Here is a 17782-nt window from a genome sequence, read left to right as displayed (position 1 = left end):
AAGCCTTTTCGCCTTGGACCCTTGGTGAGGGACAGGAGCGCTTTGCCTTGGTCCCTTGGAGAGGGACAGGAGCGAAATTCGCTCTGGATCCTCAATGAAGGACAGGAGCGAAATTTGACTTTTTGAACTCTCTATCAGGATAATTTTTATGGAATATAACATTTAAGTATAAGAAAGAAGAAAGATAGAAGGAAATGTCACTTATACCTTTAAGTTATATTCCATATATACTTTCAGGATGTTTGAGAGTGGTTTCAGACCTCCAGGAGTTATATTGCAAAATCTAGTTTTTTGAGGTTTTTCAGTTTCCAGACTTAGTCAAATTTCAGGATCAGGTCATTCCAGACTTAACCAAATTTCAGGATCAGGACTTTCAGACTTAGCCAAATTTTCAGGATCAGGACATCACTCAAGCCGGACTTGCTATCCTATTGATCTCCCCGACAACACTCAAAATGCAAAGGCTAACTAACAAAACCCTAAAAGACCAAAAAACAAACCCTAAAAAGCAAAAAAGCAAGGGTCTCCGTTTGCAATGGGGCGATGTGTGAAAACGTCACAACAGGTTGTTGGAAAGAGCTTTGATCTAATTTCTTGTAGACTCTGTGCTTCAAGTATTGAGGATTAAGTTAGCATAGTTAAGTGTTCATAATAGAGAGAGGTTACAAGATTTTGTGCTTGTAGTTGTTCCTATTTATAGTAGTCTAGAGGTGCACCATATCCACAAACTTTGAGCTGTTGTAAGTTGTACATTGTTATTATACTAATCATTCTGGAAGGTAGATAGGATAGTAGACAAGTGAAGTCTTTGAGATTTGCTTCTATATTCCCGTCTTGGGGAAGTGATGGAAGACTTTGCGCTTTCATGAAAACTTTGCTTCCTTTCATATAAGCATCTTTATTGTTCTTGAAATTTCTACATTTCTGTATTTGTTACTTTAGTTGCAGTTTCTTTTCTAAAAAGAGAAAAAGAATATCATCTTTTTTGAAAAAAAAAGAAATGGATGTTGTCCCACCCAAGTTAGATAAGTGTTTATATGTTATAGTTTCTTTGTAATAGTAGGAAAGGGGGAGCCTTCCCTTAAAATTAGGAGAGTTTTTAACTTACATTTTGTGGCTGAAGCCATAATTTGGCACACCCAAGTTAGATTATTGTGTAGTTTGTAATAGTAGGAAAAGGGGAGCCTTCCCCTAAAATTAGGAGAGTTTTTAACTCACATGTTGTGGCTGGAACCATAATTTTGCACGCCTTCCCATGTGTACAAAATTTTCAACCAACACAAGTATTGCCATTGAGCTGGTTTGCATTGAATTTCTAGCTTTCAAATTGGTGTGAAAATTATCAGTTTGTTGTAATGTGTTGATACTTGATATATTCATAAAAATACAACAATATTGTTGAACTGTTTTCCAGATTTCTTTATCGTGCGATTTTCATAATTAGAGAATGGGGTTGATTTCAGTTTGGTTTGATTTCCAGCTTGGAGGTTGCCCGTAGTGAATCTTATCCCTGCTTTTGAAGAGTTAATGGTGATTGAACGTTGTAGAAAATTCAGGAAACATTTTTAATTAATTATTCCCTAAGGAAGGTTCACAACTTTCCAATAGCTTCCATACCATATCATGTTGAAGCCAAGGTCAAAGACAAATCATATAAAGAAGATCGGAGCCTTTGAAAGAAGATAGTGCATTGGTTTGAGGAGTCCACTGCAGCCTTAGTTTATTTGTTTATAATTGTTGCTCTAATTGGTAAAGAGCTGCCATACATTTTGGTCAAGTTCTTCTGCAGTTTTAAAAAGGTATTTCAGGTCCCAAATCAGCATATCAGTAGAGTGATATTAGCGTTCAGACTTCAAGGAGTTATTTTGGTATGATTTAATTGTTACTTTTATAATAATTTCTGATTTCTAGTTATATCAAGATTATACAGCATATTCTAGTTGTTTTTAGGTTTTTCTTATTGCAGTTTGAATAAGTAATTAGGCTGAAGGGTGACAGAATCTTGCTCAATTATTCTATCTTATTGTAAATCTGGATGCTTTAATTGCCAAATCGTTATTCCAGCCTGTTGTATTCATCTGATTGTAAACTGGATGCTATAATTGCCAAATTGTTTTGAAATATTTTGATTAATTCTATAAAAGGGTTTGGAAGGCTTGCTGCCAACTCATTTTGTTTTGGTTTGTAACGGCAATTGAATTGCATCACCACCAAGAGTGATTTCTATAATCTACCATTCTGGCATTGATCAGGTTTTATTTGTTATTTGCCATTTTTGACATTGATTGAACCTGTTGTTTATCATTGCAAATTGGATGGCATGCCGCCAGTCTTTGAAAGTGATTATTATTATTCTCCCACATTTTACTTACATAGGCTCTCACCTTTCCCACAATGGGTTTTGGGTGATTAGAAACAACGTGGGATTGTGTCGATTTTAAAATTTGTTGATTTTTCAGCTAATGGTCCAACTAGGGAAATTACATAATATAATGGAATTCCATTTTGTTTTATTTCATTTCATTTCAAGGCCTTTTACAATGAAATAGAAGTTGTATTAATAAGAATTTTAAAATTGTGTCATGAATATATGTTCGAGCTAGTTTGATTGTCACGCATCTAGAAAATGAAGTTTTTTTACCATAAAACATTAAGTAGTTAAGAAGTGCATTGAAAATATGGTAGTAATGCTTCGAAGAATCACTAAGACATGAACTGCACAAACACATTTAGTTCCCAACCATTAACAAAAGCAATGATTGAACATACTTATATTTGGATATCAATATATACTTGAGGGTCATTCTAAACTTGAATATGTACACAAAACATAGGAAAATCATGTTAATTGTGTCGTGTCTTCTTTCCTTAATATTTCTTTCTATGTTCTTGTTCCCCTCATAACTTCCCAACACATGTTTGTTTCCAGCAGTCTGTTTTTGGTGCTATCACTTTCAAAATGGAATCTTTCTTGCCCATGATCACTGTTCAAATTTGAAGTCGTGGGTATACATGGTGGTCAACCTATTCTATTTGTGGAGGATATAAAAGAGCCATTTTTTTCATTAGGAATGGACATCTAGACTCAAACAAATTCCTTTCAAAATCCATTTTGAGTACTTGTGTTTGAGCATGTGGATTTGGGGACAAAAATCTGTACAGCAGTATACCTAGCAATGTGTATAGAGGCATAGGTAGCAGATATAGATACAGATCCAGTTGCCCTATCTATGCCTGCTATCAAAGTTTAAGGATTAAATCTCCTTAATTATAAATGTTAGAGAATGCTCCCATTTGGTTGGAGGATGATCTCACCTAGAGGTCACATCAAAGTTTCGTTGTTTGTGAATTCAGCCACATTGTATTGGTCTTGTTTGTTGTTTGTCGTGGGTATGCTCATGGTAGTTTATTGCTTTTATATTTGATGAAGTTACGGTCTTTTTTGCACGTAGTTTCAGATTCTGTAGTAATAAGGAAAGATTAAGAGTTACTTATTTGTTAGGTTATTGTTTAGCATGCAATGATTATAATGTGATGTATATAGAGATTAAATTTGAGTTTGATCGTATTTAATTTAACTATTAAAATTCAATAGTATTTCTCCCAAATGCTGAACATTTGAAAGGGGTTTAAAGTCAGTTTTGCATGTTATATTGGAACAAAATATTACAGTGCTATTAGAGTTCGATTTTCTACCAGCCCATGTATTCAGAATTTAACCTTGCATGTTTTAGTTTAATGTAGTACAGTGATAGAGCAACCAGATATTGCTTGAGCAAGAGAAGGAAACAAGGCTGATCTGTAAAGAATGCAGAGACTCAGTTATCTCCTATTGAACCCATTGAGCATAATATGGCAGAAAGAGAGAAGAACAAATGCGGATGTCAACTCAGAGGGTCTGAATGAAAAGAAGTTTGACTTGACAATTGGTATGATGACACAATTGCTTCACAAGATGGATAGTAATATGAATGTGTGTAGATAGTCAACTAGTGAAGCAGGTGCTTGTAAGGGTAATAATCTAGGTGCCACTTAGAGCCACACAAAGGATTGTTTATGTTTCAGATTAAATGACCAACTTGACCTACCTTTTTGAATAAGGAGGTGGAGTCTCTAGAACCTAAAGCGCAAAACTCACTATTTGATTATATTAGGGCTTTCCATGTAGAATACATAGCTCTTCCTAGGGATATTTGAAGTGAAATGTGACTCACTAGCTATATGAACATGAAGTCATTGAATGGTTACCGAATTGATCCTAGGCCATCAAGTGGGCTTTGGCACTAGAGAGTTCCATGTCGAAGAAACTTGATCTATTTGTGGAGGATATAAAAGAACTAATGTTTTCATTGAGAATGAACATTTACACTTAAACAAGTTCTTTTCAAAATCCATTTTGAGCACTTGTCTTCAAGCATGGGGATTTGAGGACAAAAACTTGTAGATTGATTAGAGATCAAATGAGGGAATCTCTTTGATTTCAAATGTTAAGAGGATGCTCCCCTTCGGTTGGAGGATGATCTCATCCACAGGTCACATTAGTGTTTCATTGTTTGCAGATTCAACTACATTGTATTGGTGTTGTTTGTTGTTTATTGTGGGCATGCTCATGATAAGATAATGTGATGTAAATAGGGATTAAACTTGAGCTTGATAAGATTTAAGTTAAAAATATGAAAAAATGATTTTATTTTTGCCGAATCTGTAACATTTGAAAGGGGTTTAATGTCAGATTTGCATATTATATGGAGGGAAATACTCTAGTGCTATTAGGGTTGGTTTTTTTACTATCTTGTGTATTTAAGGTTCAATATTGCGTGCTTTAGTTTTATGTAGCATGGTGATAGAGCTACCGGGTATCATTTGAGCAAGATTAGGAAACAAGGCTGATTTGTGCAATATGTAGAGACTCAAATAGTCTCCTATAGAGCTCTTTGAGCAAAATAGTATGGCAGAAAGAGAGAAGAACAAATGCAGATGACAACTCAGAGGTTCGGATTAAAATTAAGTTTGACTTGATGATTGGTATGATGGCACAATTGCTTCAAAAGATGGACATTAATATGAATGTGTCTAGATAGACAACAAGTGAAGCAAGTGCTTCTAAGGGTAATAATTTTGGTGCCACCTAGAGCTACATGCAAAGGATTGTTCTTGTTTTAGCTAATTGACCAAGTAAACCTACCTTTTTGAATAAGGAGGTGGAGGCTCCAGAACTTAAAGCCCAAACTTCATTGTGTGATAATGTTAGTGCTTGTCATTTAGAATACATAGATCTCCCAAAGGAGATTTGAAGTTAAATGTCATTCACCAATTATATGAACATGAAGAAGTCTTGGAATGGTTATCGACTTGAGCCTATGTTGCATGTCTTTTGAAAAGATGTGTAGAAATCTTTGAGGAAGTTTTCATTCTCTCCCTATGATGGATTTAACAAATTCTTAGCTTATGTATGGCATAGAAGTTAGACACAATCTTCTCCTTTAGACCCATGCTTGATGATAAAAGAATCAAGTTTTGCCACCTTGCATTTTGAGGGTATTGCAAATGAATGGTGTTACCATAGTTTGATCACTCAAGGTCACAAATCCATCTCATCATTTGATGAATTCTACAAACTTTTGTTTGAGAGGTTTGATCAAAAGGATCCTGAAGTTTAGTTCAACAATTGACTTAGCTCAAAGAGAGTGGTTTAGAGGAGAACTATGTAACATAATTTCAAAAATTGTTGATGATGGTACCAGATCTCATAGGGAGAAGATTGACTACTTTTCATCAAAGGGTTAATTGAATATGTTAATGGGTTGGTCAAGGTCTTTGAAGCACATGCTCTACAAGAGGCCATCAAGCAGGTTTTGACACTAGAGAAGAATTGGTACTACAGGGAGTGATAAATAAAGCGCAACGGATTTTATTGGCTAAGAGAATGGAGAGAAATTTTCTTCATGGGGAAACCATGCATGCAACTTAGTGTTTGGTGACTATTTCAAAACCTAGAAAAGGAAAGAAGGCATATCATGTGGATGTACAGAGGATTTGGGGCAAGCACAATTAAGTATTCGACAACATTCCTCTAAAGGGACTGTTAGAGACTTTGAGCACATAATTGAGGTGGAGGGTGTTAAGCCCATCTTCACTAATCCCTATTACCACCTTAGGAGACATAGGAGGAAATAAAAAAGATCATTAAGGAACCAGTGGAAATGGGGCACATTAGACCTAGCTCAAGTCCCTTTGCTTCCTTCATGGTCTTGGTGAAGAAGAAATATGACACAATGTGGATTTGCATGTATTATAGAGCATTTTACAAGAATAGTCTCAAGAATCAATACCCATTCCATGGATTAATGAATTGATAGATAAGCTTCATGAAGTAGTCCATTTCTCAAAAATGGATCTCAGATTAGGCCACCGTCATATCAAAATTGGGGAGGGGATAATCACAAAATAATTTTTCATTGTCATCTTGTGCACTATGAATTTCTAGTCATGCCATTTGGGTTGGCAAACACTCTTTTATGTTTATCGTCATGCATAAATTAGTTTTTTAGCAAGCAAGGAAGTTCATCCTTGTCTTCTTTGATCACAAAATGATTTTTCATTGTCATTTTGTGCACTATGAATTTCTAGTCATGCCATTTGGGTTGGCAAACACTCCTTTAAGTTTATCGTCATGCATGAATTAGTTTTTTAGCAAGCGAGGAAGTTCATCCTTGTCTTCTTTGATGACATTTTGATCCATAACAAAATGTGGGAGGAGCACCTATGACACATTGAAGAAGTCTTGGGAATTTTGCAAGAACAAATGTTGTTTTCCAAGGAGTCAAAGTGTGAGTTTGCTATGACAAAGATCTTGAATCTAGGACAGATCATCAACGTAAAGGGAATGCAAGTGGACATGGACAAGATTTAAGCAACTTGGGATTGGCCTCACCCGAGGACCGTGACACAATTGTGAGGATTCTTCGGTCTGGCAACTACTATAGGTGATTTGTTAATTGTTTTTGCCAACTAGCCATGCCTTTAATTGGCATAATTTTTCCCTGCACATTTGCCGCTACAATATTATATCCAATACACAAGCATATTTAGATTATAATGATTAGTCACATTATGATTATTTGCTAGCTAAATTATCAAAATCTTAAATTTTAATTAATTCACCTAGTTAATATCTTTATGCAATTAAATCTAACAAGTATAGCTTTACCTTAAGGGGAATAAAATCATCAAGGTTGCATTATCTTTTTTTTTTCCTAAACCAAATTTACCTTGAGATTGGCTAGGGTTACTTTCATGCACACGTGGTTGTGATCATCCATCCATCTTGTATAGTTGCTTAAAAGGTATTGACCATCCTCGTCCATCCTACGACCAACATCCACCTTAGTGAGCACAAAACACATTAGTCACCCATTGGTTAAAGATGGATTTAACACCATTTCTTTCTCCTATATTAATTATATTCTTTCTCCTATATTAATTTAATTGTTTACTGTCAGATATCTCTACAAATTAAACCTCTTCATCATTGTCCATTAAATATCAACTTGATTATATAATTAGTATTCTAGTTTTGATTGCTATATAGTAACTCACCCTTCATTTCATAGGATCTATCTAAAAAACAAGTACATGATGTAATCATTCTAATTAGGTAACAACCTTGAATATAATCTTGAAAAAAGATGCAGGAGTTATCATGTGTCATTCACAAATAATGTTTAATTTCACTTGCTACTTAAATGCATTCACATCATAGCATTTGGAGGAGAGAAAGAGAGAGAGAGAGGGATAGGTAACTTCCATAGGGTTTACCAAGGTGTCCACTGATATCCTCGATTATCACAACACCTTGTTACTTTATTAACCACTTTCGATCTACCTAATTTACAATTTAATGGAATATACTAAAGAAGTAGGATCACATCATTCTTTCACAAGGTGAGGGCTTACAAAACCTGATAACATAGGTTCCAATGCATTGAATTGGACACTATGAAATACATCTAATTCCCTATGGACCATTTTTACCATGAAACACTAGGATGGTATGGTCACTAGTAACTTCCAGTCACCCTTTGTTGTGCATGACCATTAGACCAAGCAATACTTTCCTAATATCAGAGCAGTAGGCCTGAAGCACCTGAACCTCTGTTTCAAATATTGCAACTTCTCTGACTTATCCCTTGCCACATCAATACCATGAGCACTTGTCACTTCCTTAGATTTTACACTTTGCATTCGTAGCCTTTGCAGAAGGGTACATAGATCAAATCTCAAAGTCATTTGGAAGCAGCATTTGTAGAAGCCAAATTTTAAGGGAGGCATCAAGAATTTCTTGCACCAATTTGGCTGCAAAGTTTTGTCATACCATGCCTTTGCACCAAGGAAAACCCTACACATTGATACACTCTTTGCCTAACAAGACCTTCACAAACCTCAACAGGTTACTCATTATAGTGAAACATAATCACATATTAATTTATTTCAATTTTTTTGCTCTCAAAAAGGCAGTGTTCCACAGGGATGTGTCCTTGGTGTTTTGGGTGATGTCCCAAACATCCTAGGGACTTGGCAACTTAGAGCAGTTGCCCTGTTTTTTAGAATTTGCTTGTTCCATTTGGTGCATGAAAATGAAAAAAGTACCTTCGTAAGGAATTAAATGTTAAAAAATCCTAAAAACCAAAAAGTGGAAAAATTATCATTGCAAACGCGGCACATCGTATTTACTTTTTTCTAAATTTCAGGTGCTTTTGGTTTGTATAAAATACTCAAATAGTCATTCCCCTGCATCCCCTTGCCAACCCCAAAATCTAAGAAAATCTTTTCCCTCACTGAAACCTTCCCCATGTGCCTGGATCTTCAGGTCCCAGAAACTTGGATAAAAACTCCAAAAGCTATTGCATTTTTTTAATTATCATTTTCTGTATTTCTGTAGTTTATATCAGCTTAAAACTTCAAATCTTTTGGTGTCGTTCCTGGTATTTGTTATGGTTTTTGTCTATATTCAGATCCTCACTTGTCCTGCAGCAGGTCTCTATTGTTTAGAGTAAATATTTGGCTATTAAATAGAATACAATCTTTGACTTTTATAAGAAAATATACAGTATGTTTGATTTATTGGTAAAAGTTAAAATGACTGGTTGTAATATTTACAGCTGACTCTTTGGAGGCCAACTTTCTCTGGTCTTATCATTATTGATTCTTCTACCTCCACCATTATGTGGTTTGTTCACCGATCAATGGCTGCAGGTTGCAGGCAGAAGTGACAGATCTCTAGTAGTAGGTGGATGTGGCGTGGGCCTGGGTTTTGCATGTCAAGGCCTCCTGCATGGTGATTCTGTAGGTGCTGGCAAGCAGGAAGAAGAATTACTTGGGCTGGTTGTGAAGAGCCTCACCCAGTTGCTCTGCCAGATTTGTCCATCTGCCATGAAGTCCTTGCAGAGCCTTTATGAATTTGATCTATTCAAAACAGCTAACAGCAATTATGGATTAAATCTGATGGATTACACAGCTAAACAGTGGGATAATTCAGACGAGAATGTTTGGGGTATTGCAGGTCTTGTCATTGGCTTAGGTATCTCAGTTGCTGCAATCCAAAAGCATGACAGTCCAACTATGGTAATTAAGATTACAAATATTCTTATGTCTTGGATTCCCTCTTTACGCTCAGGGCAGCGACAGAATTTACTGTCAGAATCTTTTGCATATAATGATGTCTCTGCTGTATCCTTGGCTGTGGGTTCATGTTTAGCTTTATCTACTGCTGTAAGTGTTTGTCACAAATTGGAACTGATGGATGAGGAACTAGACTCTTTAGTGGATGGATTTAGAATATTGATTTCTGAATCTGCTTCTCAAAAAGAACATGGATATTTATATCAGAATTTGTTAATGGCAAGCTGCATAGGATCAGGCAACCTTCTGTCTTGTATTTTGAAAGAATCTGCACATCCAATGCGATTGGAGAATATCAAACATTTACTAGAAACAATAAGAAGAACTTACATTGAACCAAATCCTCCAGTTGTTCACTTTGGGGGAATGATGGGTTTAGTCAATGCCCTGAGTGCTGGGGCTGGGCTTATTGATCCTTTCAATAAGGTGGTGGCAGATTTGCAGCCAAGAGCCACTCAAAAGGTACACACTTTTTAAGTGGCATCAGTAATACATTGATACTGCAATTAATCATGTTTGCTTTGATCAATAAATATGAAATTGTTTGAAAATAATCTCTTTGCCTGAATGGGAACAGGAAACATCATTTGTAAGAGGACCAATACTCTCAAATCCTCATTGCGAAGTATTTTCACTGTCACTAATACAAGAGATCCTTGGTGTTGTACGAGATTCAAATGACATTCACTTAAGACATTCAGCAGGATGGGCTCTTTCATTTTTGAGGAATGCCTACTTCAGTTCAGATCATTCTCTTCATCAAGAAACAAATGTAACACACATTGATTTCAGTAGCAATTCTTCATCCATTTCATCTCAAAGCTTTCCAGAGGACAGTACTGTATGGCGCCTGTGTTCTGTTCTGTTAAACTATACAACTTCACAGGTATGGTCTGGAAAATAGTATGTTGTGCAAATGCATGCATTAAACACGAGAAATTTGTTTTGATTCCAAGACATTAATTTGTGGTCTGATAGCTACCAGCATCTTTGCTTATGCAAGAAGCCAAACTATTTAAAGTCACCTTCTTCATTGACTTCAAAGAAAAATAATGAATAAGTGGAGAATTTGTCCTCTTGTTGCGATTTTTTTTTTTTAACAAACGGAGCCATCTGAAAATGCATGAAGGGCACAGAATCTGCGTGGCACATACAAACAAAGACTGATACAAACAAAGACTACTCTTGCCGTCGCGCACAAAAATGGTGTCGAAAATCAGACACGGTGCCTAAAAATTGCAGGAGGATAAAAAATCAGGAGCAAAAACCCTAGCCATCGCGAAAAACACAGAAGACCTACAAAAATGCCTGAAATCGAATGCAAACTTTAGAAAACCCTCAGGGATTAATCACATGTAACAGCCAAACACAGATCTGCCACCAAGAACCACCCAGCAGATGGGTAAAAACCCTTCACGGGTTTGAACACAAAAATCTGCCCTTTTTTTCTTTTTCACACAAATCGCACTGAAGCCCTTGAAAAATGGTTTTCCAAAAATCCTAAGCCCTCCCGTGAGGGAGACAAGCTCAGACCTGCTCTGATACCATATTATTAAAATATTCGATTGTAATTAAACAAAGGAGTGAAAGCTCCTTAAATATAGATTACAAGATCGATGTTTCTTAAAGAAACAAACGATAACAAAAGATGAAATTAGAAATTAACTAATTACACTAAGATGACCATTAACTAATAGAATAAGAAGATATTATTCTAATACAGGGACGTCTACTTGGGAGGATGCCAAGCATACATATGTCACAGAGGCTCTTTTTAAAAATGCATGACTCGCTTCTAAACCACGTCAATTGTTTAAATTGAGCTTGCTACTATCTTATTCTAAGCAGCTTATTTTGATCTGTACATAAATATCTTCAGGTTGGAGGCATCATGAAAGAAGGAAAGGTTAAGTTGCCTCACAAAAGTTTTCAAGGGCGTAGAGGAAGTCAAATCACCCTCAAATTGCCACTTCATTTGTAATACCATTCTGTTATTATTATTATTATTTAATTTTGTTATTCAACCTTTGCCAAACTATTTTGTTGAACACGGCTATTTCCTTACTAAATTGTTGTATTTTTCTAGAAGATAGATTAATGCACACACCTAATATGGACAGAAGTTGGCAGTTGTAGTTGATTAAACTGCATATGATTTTCTTAGTTTTGCACATGCCCCTCCATAGTCACTGTACTTTATATAAGTTTCTTTTTTGTTTAGAAGGGTGTGGGCTTGGGGGGCCGCGACCACCCATTTCCCCCTAGCCGTGGCTTGTCGAAATGGGGAGGCCATGCCTTCCCTCCTGCAGCCATAGTGTGGGGCTCTTGACAAAACAAGTTTACCTTTATATATATAGTTTTTTTAATATTTTCTTCTTATCTCTTTCTTTTTTCTTTTACAAGAGTGCAACTCTAATGTGCATAAAGGCCTTAAGTTCAACACCAGGAAAATTGACAGTCTAATGAAGTTCGGTGTACTTTTATTTTACTGCAAAATTGGCATGTCATATTTCTTCATTTTATGTTAATAAAAAGTAATATATAAGATCTAAATGGTGTCTGGTTCATTTCAATGTCCATGGGCTATAACAAGAAATTAAACTTCATAACTGTGTACTGGTTCCTATCAAGACCCTAGAAAAAACTTATCTGTTTGAGATAACATTAAATTGGTCTTTGGTCAGTTTAGAATATAAGTTTCTTTGAATGTGTTGTGATTGAGTTTAGAAATTTATTCCTTGTGTATTTAGTACATACAAAAAGCTATATTCTCTGATCAATGATAGAATATGTGGTTGCTGATAACTCGCATCAACCTTTTTGTTGATAGTGCCATTTGAACAGTGGAAAATTGGTTTTACATCAATATTTGTAGTATTTGCAGGCTGCCTATATTTTCCTAGTTTATTCAATGCTCTTGTCTTCTTTTGAGTTCTTTGAAGTTTGATCCTTATATAATCATATAATAGCAGGGGACGAGTTTAGTTCCTTAAATAGTAGAAATAAGGAGATAGATGTTGATATTTTTATATTTCCTTTTAAATGTTGTGTTATTTTCACTGTCTTGACAGACTGGTTCTATTGTACCTGTTAATACGATTGTGTCAGTCCTGAGATGTTTGGAGAAAGCTCCTCGGCTACCATCACTAGACTGGGGTGGTCTTGTTAGGTGTCTCATGCGATACAAGGATCAGATTTCTGCTAACCAGTTATCTCTTGTTCCTGACAAGCATTCATTGCACACGTCAGGAGTACGAGAAGAATGTGTTCATTTTTCATTTGTGCATGCAGATCACATTTCTTCTTTGTTGAACTTCCTTAATGAGCTTTGTGAGATCTCAAGGTTGAAATTGCTTGAACATTCTTTGCAATGTGTCTTGTTACTACATATGGTGGACATGATAAGGATTTTCTCCCAAACTAGAATGCAGAAGTTTTTCAGTGGCATTATGGACTTCTTCGGCAGGCAGTTAAATTTTGAAGTCATAGACCATGACACAGAGATAAACAGTAGATTGAAAACTTCATTGAAAATAACTTTCTGGAAGAGCCTTCATAAATGTCTAACAGATCTTTCGCTCCCCTCACTGGAGATTTATTCACAGTCCATAAAGAACTGCATGCAAAGCTTGTTTCAGTTGTTGCCTTCATTGCCATCTAATTTCTCTGAAATGAGAAACACTATTCTTCTAAATGCTGAAGAGGAGTGGTCACAGGCTATTAAGTGCCTTATGGATGCTCCGAAGGAATGGCTTCTAGATATTCTCCAGGTATATCATTTCTTAATGAAATTTGACATAGATGAAGCCATAGATACTCATTAATGGTTTTTGATTGTATGCAGATTGAAGTAAAGGATTCTGAAGAGAGAGAAAAATATCCAGTTGCAATGAAGAAAGTAATTTTTGCTAAAGCCAGGCTTGTTGCCAATAATGGCATGTCACACTCGGAGCTAGGAAAAGTTCGATCTTATCTCTTGAATGAGAAATCAAGTGGTCAGCACATTTTACATGAAAAAGTCGTGTATTAGTTTTTGGAATAGCTTATTAATTATTATATGAAGTAAATTTGTGTTGGTACTTACATGTTTTCAACAGGAAATGTTAAGATTCTTGTTTTTTTGTCAATCAAATTTCAGATAACTGGAGACTTCTCATGGAGGTTGCCATGGCACTGCGTCATACAACAAATGATGTCAAAAGGAAGTGGCTGCTTGATACAATAGAGACAAGCTGTGTTTCCAAATATCCTTCCACAGTGAGCATGGCAGCCCTCTTTTATGAAGAAACATTAATTATTTTCTTTTCTATTCATTTATTGTTTAGAAGTTTTCTGTTATTGAGAAGTATAGTTCCGTACAATTGGTATGAGAGCATAGATAGGTTCTGTTCAAATTTTATACTGATGCTGCTTCATTGAGATGACATGAACATTTGAATTGAGAATATGCAACCTTGATCTGCTTGCATATCACTTCTCAATTGAAAGTGATATTTAATATTTGGTTTCAAGCTAAGTTGCCAGTCCTGGTTTGGATTCAGATTCTGGTTCGAGATTTGGGTTTGCAAATTCGTTCAATTTTTTTTTGGGGTGGGTTCAGGTTCGCTTTGGGTTCGTCCGCACAAAAACATATAAAAATAAAAGATAAAAAATATATACATATATGCAGCAGCAAATAAATTCATAATACACCACTGTCAAGTGTCAACTATGCTAATAGACTAATAGTAAAGTAACATAGCAAAATACACCACCATATATATTAATGTTTTAGTCCAAATGGTAAATATTAAATAACATAGCGAAGTGCCAAAATACATCACCATATCAATGTTTAAGCTCAAAAATAATAATGTCAGCTTTAACAATCAGCCATCACTGATCAGATATCATCAAAAGTCATCAAACATATCGTCATCCTCCTCCTGTGACAAATTAGAAGCACAAACAGTGCCACTCGCAGTGGTTCTAGCAATCTCAGCCTTAGGAGCAGCCTCATGATCAGTAGCAATCTCAGACTATTTTAGGGTTGGAGGGTCGAGTTGACCAAAATAGGCAAAAAGAAAACTTAAAAAAAAAAAAAAAATGTGTCAAATCACCCAAATTCAGCCCAGGTTATGCCGCTGGAATCAAAATTTGCTTGAAATTTGGCAAAATTCGCTCTGGGTTCTTCTCAGTGAATCCACAGGGCAAAATACGAACCTTGGAAGAATTTTCAGAGAATTTTGTGCGAACCAGAATGTGGAGAGAATCGAACCAGGACCCAGGGATTTTGTAGAAGAATCTGGTAACTTAGGTTTCAAGTTTCTGTCACAATGGTTGAAATAAAATTTTGTCTAATTTAAGAATCGGAAAGCCTATGAAAAATGAAAAATGGCAGCTGCTAGAGTACAATCTAACTTTCTACGGGGTTATGTCTCCTCCATAAAGGGGATTAATGCATCTAGAAGAACAATATTTGCTTTCTCTTATTTATATTTCTAAAATTCATAAATTTTCAGTTAGAAGGTAAATAGGACTATTCCTTCATCTATAATTAGAAAAATGTGATAGGAGTTTATCATCAGCTATATTTCTGTGTTTAAGATTTTTTATTACACTCAATGGCATGACAGATGGTTGGCATTGTTGGATTGTTCAGGCATTGAGATTCATTGGTCTACTTACCAGCAGTTGGTGCCCTTATGCTTCATGTCTCACTTTGGATCCTAATTCGGTATTGCAAGACCTTCCATTCACTTGCTCTTCTTTGTTTGTTGATGGTAGTTGGAGTCCCTTGCTTGGTACTTTTATAAACAAATGGTTAAATTTAATAGAACGACTTCAAAACTGGCAATCATCTTTGGATGTAACTGCTGTTGAATCCATAGAGAAAGATGAAAAGCAGGTTTCTAGCATTCTTTTGGAAATTTCGAAACAGACATGCATTGCCCTTAAAGATCGGTTGCCATTTGAAGTTCAGTTTAAGCTTGCCAATATTACTGTATCTGAATCGTAATGATTTTCAAAACTCTTCACAAAGTACAAACTCTTCACAAAGTACATATGTACAAATCTTAATTCAATTTCATGGCAGTTCAATTCATCAATATTGTTTTAAAAGGTCTCAAAAGCTAACCAAAAGGAACATGATAGTATGAATGATATGGCTAACTGACCTTAAGAAGATCATGTTACCTGTTACCTCCACGTTAATTTGCATTTGCTTTATGTTAGTTGGTTAAATGCGTTCTCTTTCACAGAACTAAATCTAAAATAGCAACAATTATAGTAAATAAAAATTACAAGTGGTTAAATCTGCCTGGTGCCTTAAGATTAATCTAGTTTAGGCATACTGGGAAACTTAAGCATGTGCTTGCATTCATTGTAATGTATTAAAATATACTTATAGTGATGGTTTCCTCTGCGTCAGTTTGGTAAACAAACCTGGAACATAATAGAGAGCGAGCATGTGAGTTTCACTGAAAAGGTACATTTGAGTGAAGTTTCTTTTTCCGAAGTTAAAGAAATTGTAATCTTCATTCACAGTGCCACATGAATTTCAAAATGACCCTTCCTTTCTGCAGTTCTATCTTTGGCAAGTTTTAACTTCAAGATTAGTATGTCTGCAAGATTCCGTGTGTATTTAACAGCCACTGACGTATAACTGCACTCCTACAAATTTGAATTATCTATATCACACGTCAAATAAAATTATATATTCTCTCAATACAATTCATATCTCACTACATCTGAGTTGATCTAATGGTGGAGTACTTGTAGTCTTGAAAGAGAGGGCACAAGTTCAAATCCTGGAGGGGGTAAATTTTGTAGCACAGTTAGGTTCCCCTTGCATGGGTATGGGGCGGTCCCATATATTGTAAGCCATCTATAGATCCAAAAATAGATCGTCTGATATCGTAGACTATAAAATGATCTATTTTCTTTTCCATTTGGACAATGTAATTAGACCTGTATGATACAATTTAATTCTCAGGGTGCATGTGATATTTATCAAGTATGTGATATTTATGAAGTATGTGACACATAAGTGGTTCTTATACACGATTAATTTGGGATGGGTGACCTCCTGCAGGTCCTGTTGTTTTATTGTTAACAGTATTTGATTGTTTTGAACTTTTTTTATTTATATGAATGGATTTATATCTACAGGGATGGGTGGTTCTGCAGAGTCAATAAAAATTGACTTAAAACTCTGTAATTGAAATACAATTCAGAACACTGAATTATAATGATTGTAAAGATACCAATTTTTAATCAGGTATACTATACTTGATATCAAAGTCAAAAGTTGTTATAAATCTGTGGAACGCATTAATTTCCAATTAATTATATAAGATTTTAAGGTACATCTATTTTTATATAAATGTAGCATAGTTTTTATTATATGAAAGCTATTTTTTATTAGTTTCTGCCCTGGCATGAAATTATAGCTGTGGTGGTGTATTTAAACAGTGATTACTCGTTCTATCTTTCAGCCAATCAAATAATTTTGAAAATTCTTTATCATTGATCTAAAATTTAAAGTGATTTGAATTAATGAAAGATTTTAAAAACATCTACAGGGCCAAAGTAGCTTATGTGACCCAAGAATAGCACACACCTCCAGAACAGGGTACCTAAGCCTTAAACAGTTTGCAACCTCCTCTTTAGATCTGTCCTTCAATGGTGAATTTTGATCAATAAGTTTACTGTTTTGTCCAGCTTTGTTTCCTCAAACAGAGTGCTTATTAATGTGATGGATGAACATAAACAATGTTTTTCGACTTTTTTTTAGGATGTTATTTTAGGACTGTTTGACATGTGAACACAACACTATGGGTTAACGATGCTGCAGAAAGAATAACACCATTTTGGCATTTTTTTGGTCACCATTTTTGTTCTTTAAAGAATTTTTTTAGCACATTCGTCATAGCGGTTTGACATAGCGGCTTCCACTCCTGCTCATTGCAAAAAAAAAAGCAAAAGCATTATGTATCTCGTGAGGAGGCTATTCGGATTTTTACCCTGTGGTGTGTAATATCCACCCTTTGGACACTACAACATTTGGTAAATTTCCTCTCTTCTTTATGCTTTTATGGAAGTCCATTGTTTATCCCCA

The 17782-nt window shown here is 35.4% G+C and overlaps 1 protein-coding gene across 2 annotated transcripts in view; it reads left to right on the top strand.

Annotated features, from left to right (window-relative positions):
* Positions 1-15770, top strand: part of LOC131035366 (protein RST1) — a 198453-nt gene extending 182683 nt beyond the window's left edge. The window contains exons 20-25 of one of the 2 annotated variants that reach the window (XM_057967039.2): positions 9256-10143; positions 10259-10567; positions 12753-13451; positions 13526-13676; positions 13820-13938; positions 15323-15770. In XM_057967039.2, the coding sequence (XP_057823022.2) occupies positions 9256-10143; positions 10259-10567; positions 12753-13451; positions 13526-13676; positions 13820-13938; positions 15323-15679 (2523 nt within the window). In that variant the 3' untranslated portion in view covers positions 15680-15770. The remainder of the gene's footprint in view (positions 1-9255; positions 10144-10258; positions 10568-12752; positions 13452-13525; positions 13677-13819; positions 13939-15322) is intronic. The other variant, XM_057967040.2, reaches the window with a different exon arrangement.
* The last annotated feature ends 2012 nt before the right edge of the window (positions 15771-17782 follow it).

This window comes from Cryptomeria japonica, chromosome 1 (assembly GCF_030272615.1).
Source record: "Cryptomeria japonica chromosome 1, Sugi_1.0, whole genome shotgun sequence".
In the NCBI taxonomy this organism is placed as follows: domain Eukaryota; kingdom Viridiplantae; phylum Streptophyta; class Pinopsida; order Cupressales; family Cupressaceae; genus Cryptomeria; species Cryptomeria japonica.
The sequence above is the reverse complement of the archived record's forward strand: the minus strand, read 5'-3'. Positions and strand labels throughout refer to the sequence as shown.